This window comes from Curcuma longa, chromosome 12, assembly GCF_044706935.1.
Source record: "Curcuma longa cultivar G26 ecotype Majalengka, Jawa Barat chromosome 12, ITB_CL_G26_1.1, whole genome shotgun sequence".
In the NCBI taxonomy this organism is placed as follows: domain Eukaryota; kingdom Viridiplantae; phylum Streptophyta; class Magnoliopsida; order Zingiberales; family Zingiberaceae; genus Curcuma; species Curcuma longa.
This window is the reverse complement of record NC_133872.1, coordinates 2954319-2969231: the sequence shown is the minus strand read 5'-3', so window position 1 is coordinate 2969231 and position 14913 is coordinate 2954319. Positions and strand designations below refer to the sequence as shown.

Below are 14913 nucleotides of genomic sequence, written 5' to 3'. Positions count from 1 at the left end.
GGTTGTACATCAATTGAGGAAAAACTTAGGGAGACACGTTTAAGATGGTACGAATATATATTTAGACGATATGAATAGATGCTTCAGTTAGACAATGTGAAACTATATATACAAATTTATTTAAATATTAAACGAAAATAGGGGAAAATCAAAAAAAAAAATTAATTATAATAAAATAAAATAAAATTTATTTAAATATACAAAGCCCCCGAATAATGATATAGTAGGGGTTAGAATCAATGATTTAAAGGGATCAAAAAAATTTCGACGAAACTGAGGCAATGTCCTCCTTGTTGGTCAATTGAGTTTTACAATTTGAGCATTTTTCTTTGATGGTCTTTCATCTTTTGTTGAAGAAGCAACAAGTAGCAACAATAGAATTTCTCTCGGTTCTCCCTTCTTGAAAATCTTCATTTTCAGCCTTCACTAAAAACAAAACTAATCTTCAACATTTTTTTGCACGCATCTTATTGGCTATTGTTCTTTCTATTCTCCGGTTTAAATTTTATTGATCATGAGAGGTAGAAGTTGCATAAATTATCTGAATTGTTTCTCCTATCACTAACCAAAGACAAAAAAAAAAAAAAGAATGAACGTAGGATAATAATTCTTTCATATTGATTTAAAAAATTTATATGCTCTCATTTTTAATACGATTTCAACCAGAAGTACACATGTGGTTCCATGTTCTTCACTCCTTTTGTCTTCTAGCATAGAGGGTGTAGTTTGATGGTAAATTCACGATTCCTTCTACATTAAGAACTTCAATAATTAGAGGAAGGTTCTTTCTCCTTTTTTGAAAATGTAAACTCGAAACAAAAAATGTTTCATATTATTAGAATTTACTTCCTAAGTAGTTGCAACAACCTCACAGTCGATCGAACGGACATACAAACTTCAAACAGAACTGAGTAGAACAACCATTTATTTCTCCCAACACTTTATTAATGGAGATCACAAACAACTAAATTTTGTGCCCATCAATAAACCATAGACTTAGTAGCTAAAATTGCTTGCTTCTTGGATTGGAACGTAGCAAGGAGTTCGTCTCTCGGAGGCAAGCATTCCGTCACTGCATCAGTTGCTACGAATCCTTCAATCCATCTGCATAAGTTGGGAAACTCCTCGCCATTGATCAAGCTTATGCCAGCCACTTCCTGAAGCACACCAAACCACAGCGATAAGAAACAGGCGGAAATGTCAACCAGCCCAATCGATTCGCCTCCAAAAAACTTCCTCTCCCCAAGCTCATCGTCTAGGATCCTCAGGCTTGCTCTTGCTTGCTCCATAAACATCTGCTGCGTTTCCCCTTCAGTCCAGCATGACATCCAACAAGCACCTACGCACTGCATACAAAAGTTATGGACTATTAGATAAGCGAACCATTATCAATCATTGTAAGTCTGACGAATTAGATCATAACAAGCCACCTTATCGTCTATGAACCTTGACCAGAACCTGGCCATGCTCCTCTCATAGGGAGCCTTGGGCAGGATCGGGTTGTTTGTCCAAGTTTCATCAATGTACTCGAGGATGATCCCTGACTCAGGGATGGCTTTGCCATTGTGGAGGAGGACAGGGATCTTCTTGTGGATCGGGTTGGATGCGAGGAGCAAAGGGCTCTTGTTGGCGAGGTCTTCCTCCACCTTCTCGTGGGGTACCCCCTTCAGCTTCAGAGCAAGCTCCACCTTGAAGCTCCAGGGGCTCAACCATGACCTTAACACCTTCACTTGCTCAGCCTCAGCCATGCCAATTTACTGCTTGCGGACTTTCTACTCTCCCAGATGCTATTTATAAGTTCATTGATTACTTCTTTTCCAAGAAACTTCAGATTTATATAAGTTCATTGATTACTTCTTTTGCAAGAAGCTTCAGAGTTTCTTGGTAAACGTTTTGAAAGGGATAGAATTGGTCAACGCAATTATCAAATTAGTCTAAAAACATCTATATTATATTTTAATATCAAGAAAAGAAAATAAATTAAATGCTTAGAGATACAAATGCTTAGAAACCTTCCCTTTATATATAATTTAAAAGAATAATCTGGCTAATGTAATTATAAAATTATGAGAAACTAGAAAACGTATGAGCATTCAATTTGAAGTAGCAAGTAGTTTTATTGTCAGATTTGTTGTGCTTCTATGATTATTTTCTCTCTTCTGATCTCAGAGCAATCAGGGTAGGTTTACTTGAATGGAAAGATAGGAAGGAAACAGAAAAGAAGAGAGAGAGAATTTGCAATTTTATGACATTCCTTATTTCTCCCTCTCCTTTCTATCTTCCCAGTGAAGTGAACTAAAGCCTTTAATATTTCTGTCTTCATCCAAGCCATGATCCGTGCAATTATTCTCCACCTCTAACTCAGCCCTAAATAAAAGGATTATCCATCCATATATTAATTTAATTTCTTGCTCTATACATTCACAATAAGAAATTGACAATTGAAGTAAATTATTTATACACACATACACAACTAATTAATCAGTCTATTGATACATAGTTCGCAAACCCAAGATCCAATAATCCATTAGAGCTTGAAAATATAATTCTCTATAAATAGTATAGTTACAGGTGGTATAAAAGAAGATTTCTAGTATAAAACTCTAACCTTTTCTCTTCTATAATTTTTACCATTCTATATTTTTTCTCGATCTCATAATCATGTAAAAATCACTTGTGTATGGGTCCGACAAACTGTTGACCTAGCCTTTCAACCTAGAGAGGGAGTAAAATGAAATGGATTTCAAAATTTCAGAAGGTAATATATAATTTGCTAAATGATTGATTGAACCATAGCTTACAACAATACAATCAAGAAGAGATTAAAAATGTAAGTTCCAAGGGTACAATTTAGGTAGACAATGAGGGATTGATATACATTCAGAAAGCAAAGTAAAAAGTTCCTTAAATTGTCATATTACCTATCAACACGTCCAAGGCTATTCACTTTCGTAGTCTTCTTCATCACCAAAGGAAAAGACAGATGCATCAGCTGCGATTGCCTTGAACTCACTCACAGATGTTGAATTCGAAGTGGCAGCTTCCTCCAACTTGCGGTTACTTGTTCCTTCCTTTGTCTCTCCATCGACAATTCGGGTTTCTACCTTTCCATCATTGCAAGAAATCTGCTCCGCAGTAGTAGCTATGCTTACAGTTCCTTCATTTGGAACATTGGTTGTTGGTCGATCAATAGTGGCATGTTCTCCATTATTGCTCAAAGGCTGAGGACTGACTTGATCAGGAGATCTACTGTCTTCTGTATCGCTGTCTGAGAACACATCGTCATTGCTGTCCTTTTTCCTACGAGATTTCATGCTTCTGTCTTGTTTTGCTTTTTCAGTGGCCACACTGACATCAGATTTTCTGTTATCATATTTGTTTGCTTGATTTTGAGATTTGGATGAATCATAGTCTACCATCACAATCTCAACTTGAAATCCAGGCGAAGGTACTTTTCTCTGCCGCACAAACAAACATTATAAGTACACATCCTTGGTTGGATTGATTTTTCTTATTGTTTTAAATAATTGTTTTTGACAGTATGTATATATTCCTTCTGGATTTATTAGTTAATTAAGTACATCAATCAATGAGTACCTTTTCAAAATCATCAAGCTCAGTCGTGTTCAAGGTAACTCTGTTCTCTGTCATTGATGTGTTCAACCAACTACAAGAAGAATTTCTCATCAGTATTAGTCCATCATAATTTCTGTAAAGACCTGGTGCCTTATCGAATAATTGATTTATGCAGAATCAATTACCAGATAATTAAGAAGGATGCAGGAGAAAATGGTTACCAATTGCTATTACCCAGGGAAAGTGATTGTGGCAAAATGAGTATTCTAAATGAACCTGGTAGGAACTTTCATTATCCTAAATCAGAACATGGACATCTATGGCTCTGATAACCATGAATTTGTTTCGCTAATAAGAAAGGGGCTTTCATGTTTTACTTCTCATTTAACAACTTATAAAATGCCAGGAAAGTATCTCAGAGATCCCTTTGCATATTATATTATCATTCGTGCTTAGGGAGATCAAGGGAATGCAACTAAATGGTTGTTCATATTATAACTTTCCTGTCTCACTTGGCAACTAGTTAAAAGCTTAGACTTAGCTGGTTTAATCTCATCTTCTCCTTGAATGAATTATGCAATTTTCATTAGCACAATTACCTAACAACATCAGATGTAGTTTAATTGCAAGATTACAAAAATATCATCAGATGTTCATAGAGGAACATGAAAATAAATTAAGATGCATTTCTTATATATAGTCGATGAACAGAGTTTAAGAGAAGTTTGCACCAGTAAAAATCCCCTTGGCGGTCTTGGAAATGTATTTTGAAATCACCAGCTAACTCTGTAAGACCAGGCTCTCGTGGTAAAGCAAAAATCATGATGCCCTTTTGTTTTGACTTGAACCAAAAATGCTCTGGCTGCAAAGATTTGGAGCATAATTGTTTTTTTCTGATCTTATATCAGTATAAGCAATAGAAGAAGCATTGGAACAAATGATTTGGTGCTACATCATAGCACATGTAGTTGTAATTGAGAAATAAGACCTAACATTTGGCTTAACACTGCTTATCCATTTTGTGGATGGAAGCCAGATGAATAAAGGGTATGTTGCTAGACAAGTTACTAAAATAATTTCTAGAAGACATGTTACAGAAGACACATGAATAAAGGGTATGTTCACATCGTCAACAAATGGAAGTCTCTCCAATGATCAGATGTTTCAAGTCTCTCCAAACAAACATTACTATATAATTTCCTAAACAGATAAACAGCATAACAGTTATTTTTCTTTGATGATTGTTCTGCATGTACCTGTTGCCCAACCATAAGTCCCAGTGGAATAATATTGCCATGTTTATTTGAGTTATTGTTAGGAGCAATTTCAACAGATTTTAGCTAGCTCATTATAGGGATACGATTTATCTATCTGACAAATAGTTGGAATAAACATGACTTAGATGATGCCAATAACTAATAATTGGTTAAATCTGGACTGAATGGTTAAATTGATCAGCAACTCTGATGCAAACTGTCCTGGTGAACCAGAAATTTTCACTATTTCAACTAGACAGGTATGGACTCAACTTGCCAGTTCGTTTGGTCCAGTTAAAAGAACACTGCAAATTACTAGAAGGAAGAAGCAGAGACAACTTGTTGAAGGTTACTAATTGACTCATATGAAAAGCATATAAAACCACTGTATCACAAAGCTAAAAAAAGAATAATTTAACAAAAAGACGAAATCTGATGTGGAATAGTACCATCAAGTCTTTAGTCTTCGGGTGTTTTTTTGTTGAGAAGAGAACTCCTGGTTGATGACATATTATTAGCACAAGAGAGATCAACATATTTCAAAACATGAAAGGCTAAGTTATGAACTATTTCTCACTAATAGTGAACTTATTAGTGATGGTCATTTCCATTAATAATCATATTCTTGTGAAATACAGTTAAAAAAAGCTCCAGTTTATATTGATACCAGACCTACAGTGCTGGTTACCTATCAAGTTTGCGCAAGCAAATCTGTCCCAAATTATTTCTGGACAGGCTAATATCTTATGTAAAGAAAAGCAGATTAGCTTAGAGAATCAATTTTGACAGCCATTTGCCTAATTTCAATTAGTAGTATGTTGATAACATCCAAAACTCATAAGTGTTAAAGATTTTCTCATCGTCAAGTTTCTTGACATGAACGGCATGAAATAAGAATGCATAATAATCATGAGAAGCTAAGAAATCATCAAGTACCATTTTGTTGGCTAACAGTAATCGAAGGCCTGATCCAATATGGGCAATTATGAAGGCGAAAGCCCTTAAGCATGCACCTGAAGAAAATGATAACAATTTACATTTGTTTGTGCTCCACTGCAGCTACTCTTGAATGCTAATGAAAATGATAGAAAAAATGTGATACCTACGCCCTGGTGGGATGTCACCATTAGAATATGTTAGAATGTATCCAAAGTATCTGACGTACCTCTAACAATATTTACATAAAAAGATTCAATATTTTTTTTAAAAACATCCTACAGAAAAAAAAAAGTTATTAACAAATGGCTGACAATTTGACTTGGAATGATAAGCCCCTTTGAGTCCAGACATCTTTCTTTGTTGAAGTAATCAATGGACTCATCAGCAGCTGGAAAGATCTGTGTAATAGAATATCCATGTTAAAAGTCACTTTAACCACCATTTGGTCACTTAGCAAATATAATTTTTTGCTTATATTCCAAAAACATAATAAAAAACATGAGACGCAATAACATCTCACTTTTAAGTACAGTAGAAGGCCAGAAATCATCAGTCCGGTCCTTGCTACACCAGCTTTGGAGTGAATGATAACCACATTATCCACATCCTGCTCTAACCATGACTTGGCACTTTCACAAAATGATGCTATTAGCTGAATTGATGGGCAATTGTGTTCATCAATGGGGAAACAAGCAACCTGACCAAGCAGAAAGCAAAAATCAACACATAACTATGAATAATAAATACCATAGGCTAATATAAATGTGCATATACTGAGGTCATAGCATTAGTAAAAGTCGCAATCTAACTTTATCAGTACAAATTTAAGTAGTTTTGTTTGGCTAAGAATTCTTTGGATCAAAAGTATCCACAAGTAATGTTATCTACACATATTTCTGTTTCAGAGAACTTGGGAGTCAATAAAAGTTACAAACTTTGACATAAAAACAATGAATCATACATATATATCATGGAATAACAGTTGAGATAATTGCACACTAAAAATCTATGATATCATCATAAATATATAAGAAATTAAGTCAAAATTTTGATGAACAATATCAAAATGTATTAAATCATGACACCGGAAAGCTTACCTTCCCCTCAAATAAGGATGCATCATACAACCTCTCAGAACAGAGATTATAAACTTTGTACTTCCCCTGCAGATAATAAACAAGCAATTTCAGGACCATAATTATGAAAGAAAAGGCACATATCTTCTGTACACAAATCTAGTTTCTGTATGAGTTCACATCTATGGATGAAAAATGTGTTGAGAACAAGTGTTTACGACTCCACTAGTCAGCAAGATGATATGCTAATTCACAGAAAAAAATTGAAGAAGGTGATTTAAGGTCCACCATTGCAACACCCAAATTGAAATCATCGAAGAATGTTTCTTCAATATTTGTCCTCTCCAACACTTTCGATATATGGCATTCTTGAACAAAGTATATTTAAACAAGATGGTTTAGATAAACCAGTGATCTAGTATGGCAAGACCTTGTGGTGTGTTTCAAGGAACTTAATCACTTCTTCCATATGATTTCTGTAGAATCCCTGCCAAAGTAGAATACGTTAAGATGAAAGCTTGTGATCAAAGCACCAAGTAGGGTAAAACTATAATAACCTCAAAAAGGCCAAGAATTCCAGAGCTTATGTAGCCAGAAGGGAAGCCCATAGCTATGATTTTCTCTGTAATATATGTAAGATCTAGATCAAATTCACCTTCCTGAAAACCAAAACACTTCTAATTAATCAAACATGCAAACCAAAGAAGAATTTGCAAATCTTTAGGAATAAAACCATAAAGAATTCTTAAGAAGTATCAAGATTAATAAGATTAGACAATTTTCACGTCCAAACAGTAGGTGAAATTGTTTGACTCTCTTTGCTAATATTTGAAGTCCTTGAGGATGCAATTGGCTTTAGTTAATCCCAATCTAGTGAATGAGAATTTGTGGAAACATGGAAGAAAATAGGCATGACAACTGAGATGATCATATGTCCTTCAAATTGCAATATGTTTACACATTATCATGGTCCTACAGTTGTACTAAACTTCAGCTAGTGTGAGGAAAGCAATGCATACTGAACTTTTTAAATATTAAAAAAGGCTTTATGCCATAATACTAATAGGTAGATATGAATGATCTGGAACAGGATGAGTTCTACTAACAAAAATACAAGAATGAGGGGAAAATGAAGTAGAAATATTTTTTAAGCCAGCTTCACAGCGGGTCCAAGAAATTACAACAGGAGATGATTGATACAGAATCTATTTTGAATGAAAAAAAGTAGAGTTTGAAAGGAAAAAACTAAAAGTTTCTCTTGGGGGGTTTAATAAAATGTATTTCAGATAAAACTGAGAATATTCAAGTTCATCAAATAAGATATTGACAAGCACATTTTTCTTTGATCAAATAATATGAACCCTTTTAAAGCAAAGTTTCAAATTTTAATTGTAACCCAAAGTCAAAGGCTATAGTGTTTATGCTAAACTAGTAATAATATCCATGGGATCGACTTCTGAAAAAAAATGAGAAACTATACAATTAACAATATTCATTCTCACAAGAACCTGATATCGCTTTTTGTTTTGTGAAGCAATTTGGCGAGCCTTGCCTTGGACAGTCTTCATGGCAGTTCTAGAAGAGTCTACTAAACCTTTTGTCAAAACTTCAAAAACACCAGATTGCATAGCTGTTGTGTTGTTCTCAACACTTTCCTCTTTTGAAGATAAGTTTGAAGGCAGAAGTGATCCAAATCCACTAGTGATTCGTTGCAAAGTTGACTTTCCTTCATTTCCTGATTGTGAATCTCCTTGATGAGATACTTGTAAACCTCTGAGAGCCTGGGCCCATGAAGATATTCCAGTTGACAGTATTGATGGTATCTCTCTCAGAGTTGCATTCGGTTTAGTAGAATCAAGGTTACTTGTATTGGACACGTTATCAGTTTGTGAAGAAGAATCATGTTCTTTGGAATCTTGCAATTCCATGTTCTATTCTGGTTTTGAGCAGCCAAAGCTAGCTGCAGCAACACAAATAATTAACAAATCATCCTATTATTCACTGCACTTGGAAAAAAACTTATGTATGTCCCAGAAGCTACACATGAAAAATAGGATGATACAAGGTCAGAAATCAGATGCAAAGGAACCAAACACCCGTTAGGAACTTATAAACAAACTAAGCACTAATTAAAATTCTCAAATGACTATTAACCTGACTACTGAATATAATTGAAGTTTGACTTAGTAGAATAAACAGCAAGCATTGTCATGGCAGTGTGTAAGCAAGAAGGTGAATTGGTTCAGATATTTTATCCAATCCAAGTAGGTATTACAATTTTGATGATAGTCACAACAAGCAAATAAGTCGTCCTAGTACAAGTGAATGGTGTTTAGGATTGGGAAGATGAAAAAACATGGTAGAGTAACAACATAGCGATGGGAAACTGCTCAAGTCGTATATGAAATGACAGTGTAAATGGTATGAGAAAAATCTGTTCATTCCAGGGATACGATGAAGCAGATTTGAATAAATGAACATATCCAAGTCAAAGTATTCTTTAATCTGATCATATGAGGAAAACATCTACGGTTCAAAAAAGAATATCGAACTAGGAATTTAGGAATCTATTGAGGTTAGTCAAAATGTTACCGGACAATGTGAAAAATAGAATTAGAATTCTTTAGTCTAATCTCACAGAATAAGCATACAAAGGATCGCTGAGACATTTTCACGGTTCATGGCAATCCTCCAGCGGAACAGATTAACGAACTCAGAAGTCAGAACAGCTCTCGCTCAACCCACTCCTACCAGTGAATCTATGAGCACTCGCCGATGTATATCGGAGAACAAATCAAAGTGCACCCCGGATCCTAGCTACATTTATTGTGACAGAGATTCGATCAGATGATCATAGATCCAACACGCATCGATCATCATGGACTCTTCAAAATCCACAAACATTTCAAAATTCAGCCAAATTATAAAACCTCAAAGGAAAGAGGAGCTACGGAAGAGAAAATCCCAGGCAGCAACAACTTACCTCTTTAATTGCTCGAAGATCTAATTCTCTCTTAGATCTAATGGGAGAGACGGAGCTATCTGTCAGGAAGGATTAACGCCGAAGGTTGGCCGGAAAGATACTCTCTCAGACAGATCTCCACCAGATTTGTATTAGAACGGGAAGAGAGACCGATACCAAATCTGATCGCAGAGACTGTGGGAGAAACGATGGAGGACTATCGCTTGGGCGCCCATTTCCTTACATATTTATTTATTATTTACTTCAATATTTTTATTTGATCCCTACAATTTTTTTCTTCTTCTTATATTATTTTAATTACGTTTAATTGTTTTATTTAAAAATTATGACAGCAAATATTAAATACCTTTTTTTCTTCTTACAATTTTTTTTTATTTATTTCATTAGGGAGACAGTTATTTTTGATCGTTTTAGCTGTCATAATATTAAGTTAAATTTTTATCAATTTATTTTAAAATGAATTAAGATAGATCAATCTATCTAGACCTTATCTAGACCTGTAGCCTATGTGGATTGATTTGGATTGAAAAAATTTATTTTTCTTTTTAAAATTTAAAATTAAAATAGAAAACTCATGAATTAATAATCTTGATCCGTCTAAATTTAAAATTTTTATTTTTTTTTATTTTTTAGAGATCCACGGGTTAACCTATCTAATCCATAATTTATCTTGGATTGAATTGAAAAATTTTCAATTCACTAAATTGATGAGTCAACTCGTCTTACTTCACCATATGATAAGTTAACCCGCCTCATTATATTGACCGATTTAACAGTTCTAATTTTGTCCTTCACCATTTATTGATTTTCACTTTTCAGCCAATGAAATATGAAAACAAAACATGTAACTACAATAGCAAATCAAGTGAGGATAAGTTATTGCAATGATTCTATCTTTAATAAACTGAAATTTATTATATGTTTTTCTTTAAGTTATCAATAAAAGCAGAATCTGCTACAACACTTGAATTTCTAATATTTATTCTGTGTCCATAATAAACATTATAGATATGAAAAGGTATACAGACATCCCAAACTGCTTTTTGCGTGATAGGAAATCACTGTCAACGAAATATTTTACGTTAGTAAACTAAAAATAAAAACATATATTTTAGTGAAAGAATAGCCGGATTGTAGGGATCAGGTGTAGGGGTGGAGTGCAGTGCTCCGCTTGAGAGGTGCCCCTGAGAGAGTGTTTGAGATGTTTCATTCTGTCCGCCACCAAACATCTTTATTGACAATAGTAGAAGTAAGGAAAAACACAAACAAAGTTAACTCCTTTCTTTTATCCTTATCAATTATTTTCTCTCTCTCTATTCTAGTTTCTTTTATGTCCCTAATCATACGTTTATCCAATTTTTTCCTTCTATTCTAATTTATTTTCTTTACCCTTTCATCTTCTGTCTTTTCTCTTTCTTCGTACATCCTATGATAAATCTCAATTAGTTTCATAAATTCAATCCCTGTTACAAAAATCATTAGCGTCCAATTGCTTTGGTTGACATCTTGCACCATTGCCCCGGGGACTACATCCTATCTATCATAGTTACAAAAATCCTTAGCGTCTTGCTTTGGTTGAAATCTATGAATAGTATTATTGTCTTTCTATGATGATGAATCTAATAAAGGGATAGATTTCAATCATAAGTAAGATAACAAGGATTTTGATAACTATTACTAACAAAATATAAGAAGAGAAAAAAAGATAAAGATAATTTTATTACAGAAGAAGATAATAAACAAGATGATCACAAGCACATAACGCAAATGTCAAATAAAGCAACAATTTGTAGCATATGAAAGATATATCCTTGCACAACTACACCAATCCAATTTACATCCGAGGGTAATTTGAAAATGCTCTAGATATGAATTCATACACTAGTCAAAAACATGATTAGCAAAATCAAACAAAAAGAGACAATTGTCTAATTCAAGAATGCTGAAATTTTCTAACTGGGTACCTTAATTATAGTGATAGCTAACATGAGTTTGATCATTCTACTGGATAAATAATATTACGTTTATAAACCACTTGTTAATGGCATCACCGAAATAGCTCCTAATGTCCAGCCTTCTCCCGAGTACTTCAAGATCATCAGTAGAACTCAAAGAATTGAAACTCCCTAAGGCAATTGTGCATTAAATGTCACATATTAAGTATCCAACATTTATCAGAAAAGAACAGTAGCTATTCTTTCCGAGTCTAAAATAAACTTGAAAAAAAATCTATTTTTTTGCTGTGATGCTCAATGTGATGATGTCGAACAGCACAGGACAAATATGCAATCGTACTGAAGAGGACTAAGAGAGCAAAACAGACTCCTGTACATTAGAAAAGCACTGAATTAACAAACCTCAAAACAATGACAAACTATCAATTAATAAAGATGCTAAGAAGATCAATTCTAGGAACAAAATAACATTAAGAACGGGATGGAAGTTATTAAGCAATAACCTACTCCCAATGTCTACACAAATGTCATCTACTGAAACCTCTACTGGATATTACGTCCTAATTCTGATATGTATAGGATTCTTTGGACTTCAAGACACTAAGACAAAGGCAATTTTGTTTCACTATTCCATAGACTTCCAGAGTATCATTCTTTAACATATCAAATGGATAGCACTAATGATATATCTGATTAAGTTTGTATTGTGAAACAAAGACCAAGGAAGAGAAGATGGCCAAAATATATGCACTGCAAATAGTTCCAAGTTCAATGATCACGCAAGTCTTCACATCCAAACATTTAAAGCATTAGAACAATTTAGTTATAGTCTGGCTCGCAGTAGAATCATATGATAAACATTTGCCAGTCTGTTCTGCAACATTGTCACTCTTTTCCAAAGTTGTGTTTCTAACCAGACAACTTTAATGGATCCATAACGAATTATTTATACAAATCAATGCTAGACAGGTATCTTAACTTGGAAATTAAAGAAATAAAGGAACAATAATTCTCAAATATAAAGCTTCATATTAAAATGTTCAGATTTCTTCTCTTCCTTTTTTTTTATATTCTGATAATTCAGTATTATGACTTTGAAAGTAGCAGTGTTCATAAGAAGATCACATTCAGGAAAGAAACTTCAAATCAAATCAAGCTTGGTTCATCATGGAGCAATTATCTTCTGGCGGGGTATTTTAGTTTTCACATTGGCTAATTCTGAACTCAGTGTCACTAGATGGTAAAAAAAGTAAATTAAGAGCCTCATGCTAGCTCTGGCTTCTAATATAGCAACTTGATAAGATATATAATGAGGATTTACTCCATAAGGATATAGATTAAGTTCCACAAGTGAACTTGTTGATTATGCACATTGAAGAAGTAGCAAAGCCATTTGCACAAAATGCTAAAAAAGTTTTTCTAATGTCATTATTGATAAATTTTGTAGTTTTAAAAAGATTATAGATGGAAACTAAAATTCCTAAGAACCAGCGAGAGGTTCTCACTATACTAAATAACTTTTGCAAACGTCATTCATGTTTATTTTGTTTTATTTTTGTTTGAAACAGATTATCATGGCACCTGACATTGCCTAAAAGAAATTGAGAAAAGTTCCATGATGCAACTCATGATTAATTTGTTGTTTAAAACAGACCCAGAAAGAGCTGAAATTCCAATGATATAAACAGGAAAAGAAAAAAAGAAGAGGAAATTTACCACAAACTTCAGTCTTCATCCTCCTCTGAGCTCCCTACCTCACTGCTATAATCACTACTATAATCATCCTGATCTGGATTGATATCAAGCTGCACATACTTGACCTGTATAGCCTCTGGTGCCTTTGGTTGCCCGACTAGTACACCAGGAACACCAGCCAATTGCGGCTCATCTCCTTTATTACCTACCACAACCCCATCTAACGGCAACGTAACTGGATCCCCTGGTTTCCATCCAGGTGGAACAGGTGGGAGCTCCGTTGGTAACTCCACAGGCATTCCCTTCCTCCAACCTGGAGGCACTGCAATAGGAAGCAAGGGCGGCAGAATCGCCACTGGCACATCCTCCCTGGGCGGAGTAGGCTGCAATGAAATCTCTGGCACAGCATCCGCAGCCCTTTCCTTCGCCTCTGGCGCAGCCTTCTTCGGCAGTCCGACATCGAGGTCAGCAAAGTGATACAACTGCGACGCTCGCATCTCGTTCTCCTGAGGCGCAGGTGGCAGGGCACCACGGAGCGGGGCAAGCCCTGCCCCGTGTTCTGGTGGGGCGAAGGTAGTGTAGCTAATACGATGGGCGTAAGACAAAATATCTTCCAAGTCCAACGAGGATGATGAATAACAGGAATCGCCGTCGTATCTTGGGCGCTTGGGATCGCTGCGATAGTCAGCGTAGTCGTCGACGAGCTGGTCCAGGACTTGTTCAGCCTCTCGTATTTTCTTGGTGAAGGAGAGAAGGGCCGAATCTTTGGAGACTACCTCGCGGGCGATCTTAGCGCGGGTGTCCTGCAGATCGAGTATCTTCTGAAGCTCGGCGACGGCGTCGGAGAGTTGGTCCTGGAGGGATGCGAAGTGGGCGAGCAGGTCCTTGGTAGAGGCTGGTAAGGGAACGGTGGCAGACGACTTGAGCTCGTTAGAAAAATTCGGGAGGTTACCGCGGTAGGCGGCGAGCCAGACGGAGCGATTGGGGGATAGATCGAAGAGCTTGGAGGCGAGGGCAGCCAACTGGGGGAGGATGGACTGGGCGCGGGGAAGAGGGGGGAGGAGGGAGAGGAGGGCAGAGGAGACAGCAGGGGCGGAGTTCTGGCCGGTGGTAGAGGAGGAAGAAGATGGCAGAGTGGGTTTAGGGTTAGGGTTAGCACTCGGATTCGGATTGGGGGGAAGAGAGGGCGAGTGAGCTGTGGCGGTGAGGCCGAGCCTCGCCGGAGAGGGCGGGATCGGCGTCGCGTGGCTTTGCATCATCTCGCGTCTCTTGATCGTTGGAGAATCGCCGAGAAGCGAACAAAATTTCTATGGATCATCTGATCAAGGAGATTTTTTTTTTTTCTAAAATCGAAAATTTCGTGTCTATTTTTCCGGATATAAAGAATTTGGATCAGATAAATTTTAGTCGGACCCGACATACCAGATCCGACC

The 14913-nt window shown here is 35.9% G+C and overlaps 3 protein-coding genes across 3 annotated transcripts; all 3 read right to left on the bottom strand.

Moving 5' to 3' along the window:
• Positions 1-810: 810 nt before the first annotated feature.
• Positions 811-1786, bottom strand: LOC141843340 (putative glutathione S-transferase). The gene is made up of 2 exons (XM_074731417.1): positions 1431-1786; positions 811-1346 (listed from the first exon to the last, which is right to left on the bottom strand). The coding sequence occupies exons 1-2, from the start codon at positions 1746-1748 to the stop codon at positions 981-983; spliced, it is 684 nt and encodes a 227-aa protein (XP_074587518.1). The 5' UTR covers positions 1749-1786; the 3' UTR covers positions 811-980.
• A 1022-nt stretch (positions 1787-2808) lies between these two features.
• LOC141843132 (phosphatidylinositol 3,4,5-trisphosphate 3-phosphatase and protein-tyrosine-phosphatase PTEN2A-like) lies at positions 2809-10004 on the bottom strand. Its single transcript, XM_074731167.1, has 13 exons — positions 9831-10004; positions 8356-8807; positions 7405-7506; positions 7278-7334; positions 6869-6934; positions 6292-6468; positions 6083-6169; positions 5935-5999; positions 5769-5845; positions 5282-5328; positions 4308-4438; positions 3598-3667; positions 2809-3458 (listed from the first exon to the last, which is right to left on the bottom strand). The coding sequence occupies exons 2-13, from the start codon at positions 8773-8775 to the stop codon at positions 2940-2942; spliced, it is 1818 nt and encodes a 605-aa protein (XP_074587268.1). The 5' UTR covers positions 8776-8807; positions 9831-10004; the 3' UTR covers positions 2809-2939.
• Positions 10005-11617: 1613 nt separating this feature from the next.
• LOC141843262 (mediator of RNA polymerase II transcription subunit 4) lies at positions 11618-14802 on the bottom strand. Its single transcript, XM_074731320.1, has 2 exons — positions 13502-14802; positions 11618-12155 (listed from the first exon to the last, which is right to left on the bottom strand). Exon 1 carries the CDS (start codon positions 14737-14739, stop codon positions 13510-13512), a length of 1230 nt encoding a protein of 409 aa, XP_074587421.1. The 5' UTR covers positions 14740-14802; the 3' UTR covers positions 11618-12155; positions 13502-13509.
• Positions 14803-14913: the final 111 nt, after the last annotated feature.

Bases quoted from the DNA above. Each gene is read 5' to 3' on its own strand.
- LOC141843340 (XM_074731417.1), bottom strand. From the start codon at position 1,748: ATGGCTGAGGCTGAGCAAGTGAAGGTGTTAAGGTCATGGTTGAGCCCC. The intron at 1,347-1,430 runs GTGGCTTGTTAT...TTTTGTATGCAG, and splicing joins CAAGGTTCATAGACGATAAG to TGCGTAGGTGCTTGTTGGAT.
- LOC141843132 (XM_074731167.1), bottom strand. From the start codon at position 8,775: ATGGAATTGCAAGATTCCAAAGAACATGATTCTTCTTCACAAACTGAT. The intron at 4,439-5,281 runs GTACTATTCCAC...AAATCTTTGCAG, and splicing joins CGAAGACTAAAGACTTGATG to CCAGAGCATTTTTGGTTCAA. The intron at 3,459-3,597 runs GTACTCATTGAT...TTTGTGCGGCAG, and splicing joins AGCTTGATGATTTTGAAAAG to AGAAAAGTACCTTCGCCTGG.
- LOC141843262 (XM_074731320.1), bottom strand. From the start codon at position 14,739: ATGATGCAAAGCCACGCGACGCCGATCCCGCCCTCTCCGGCGAGGCTC.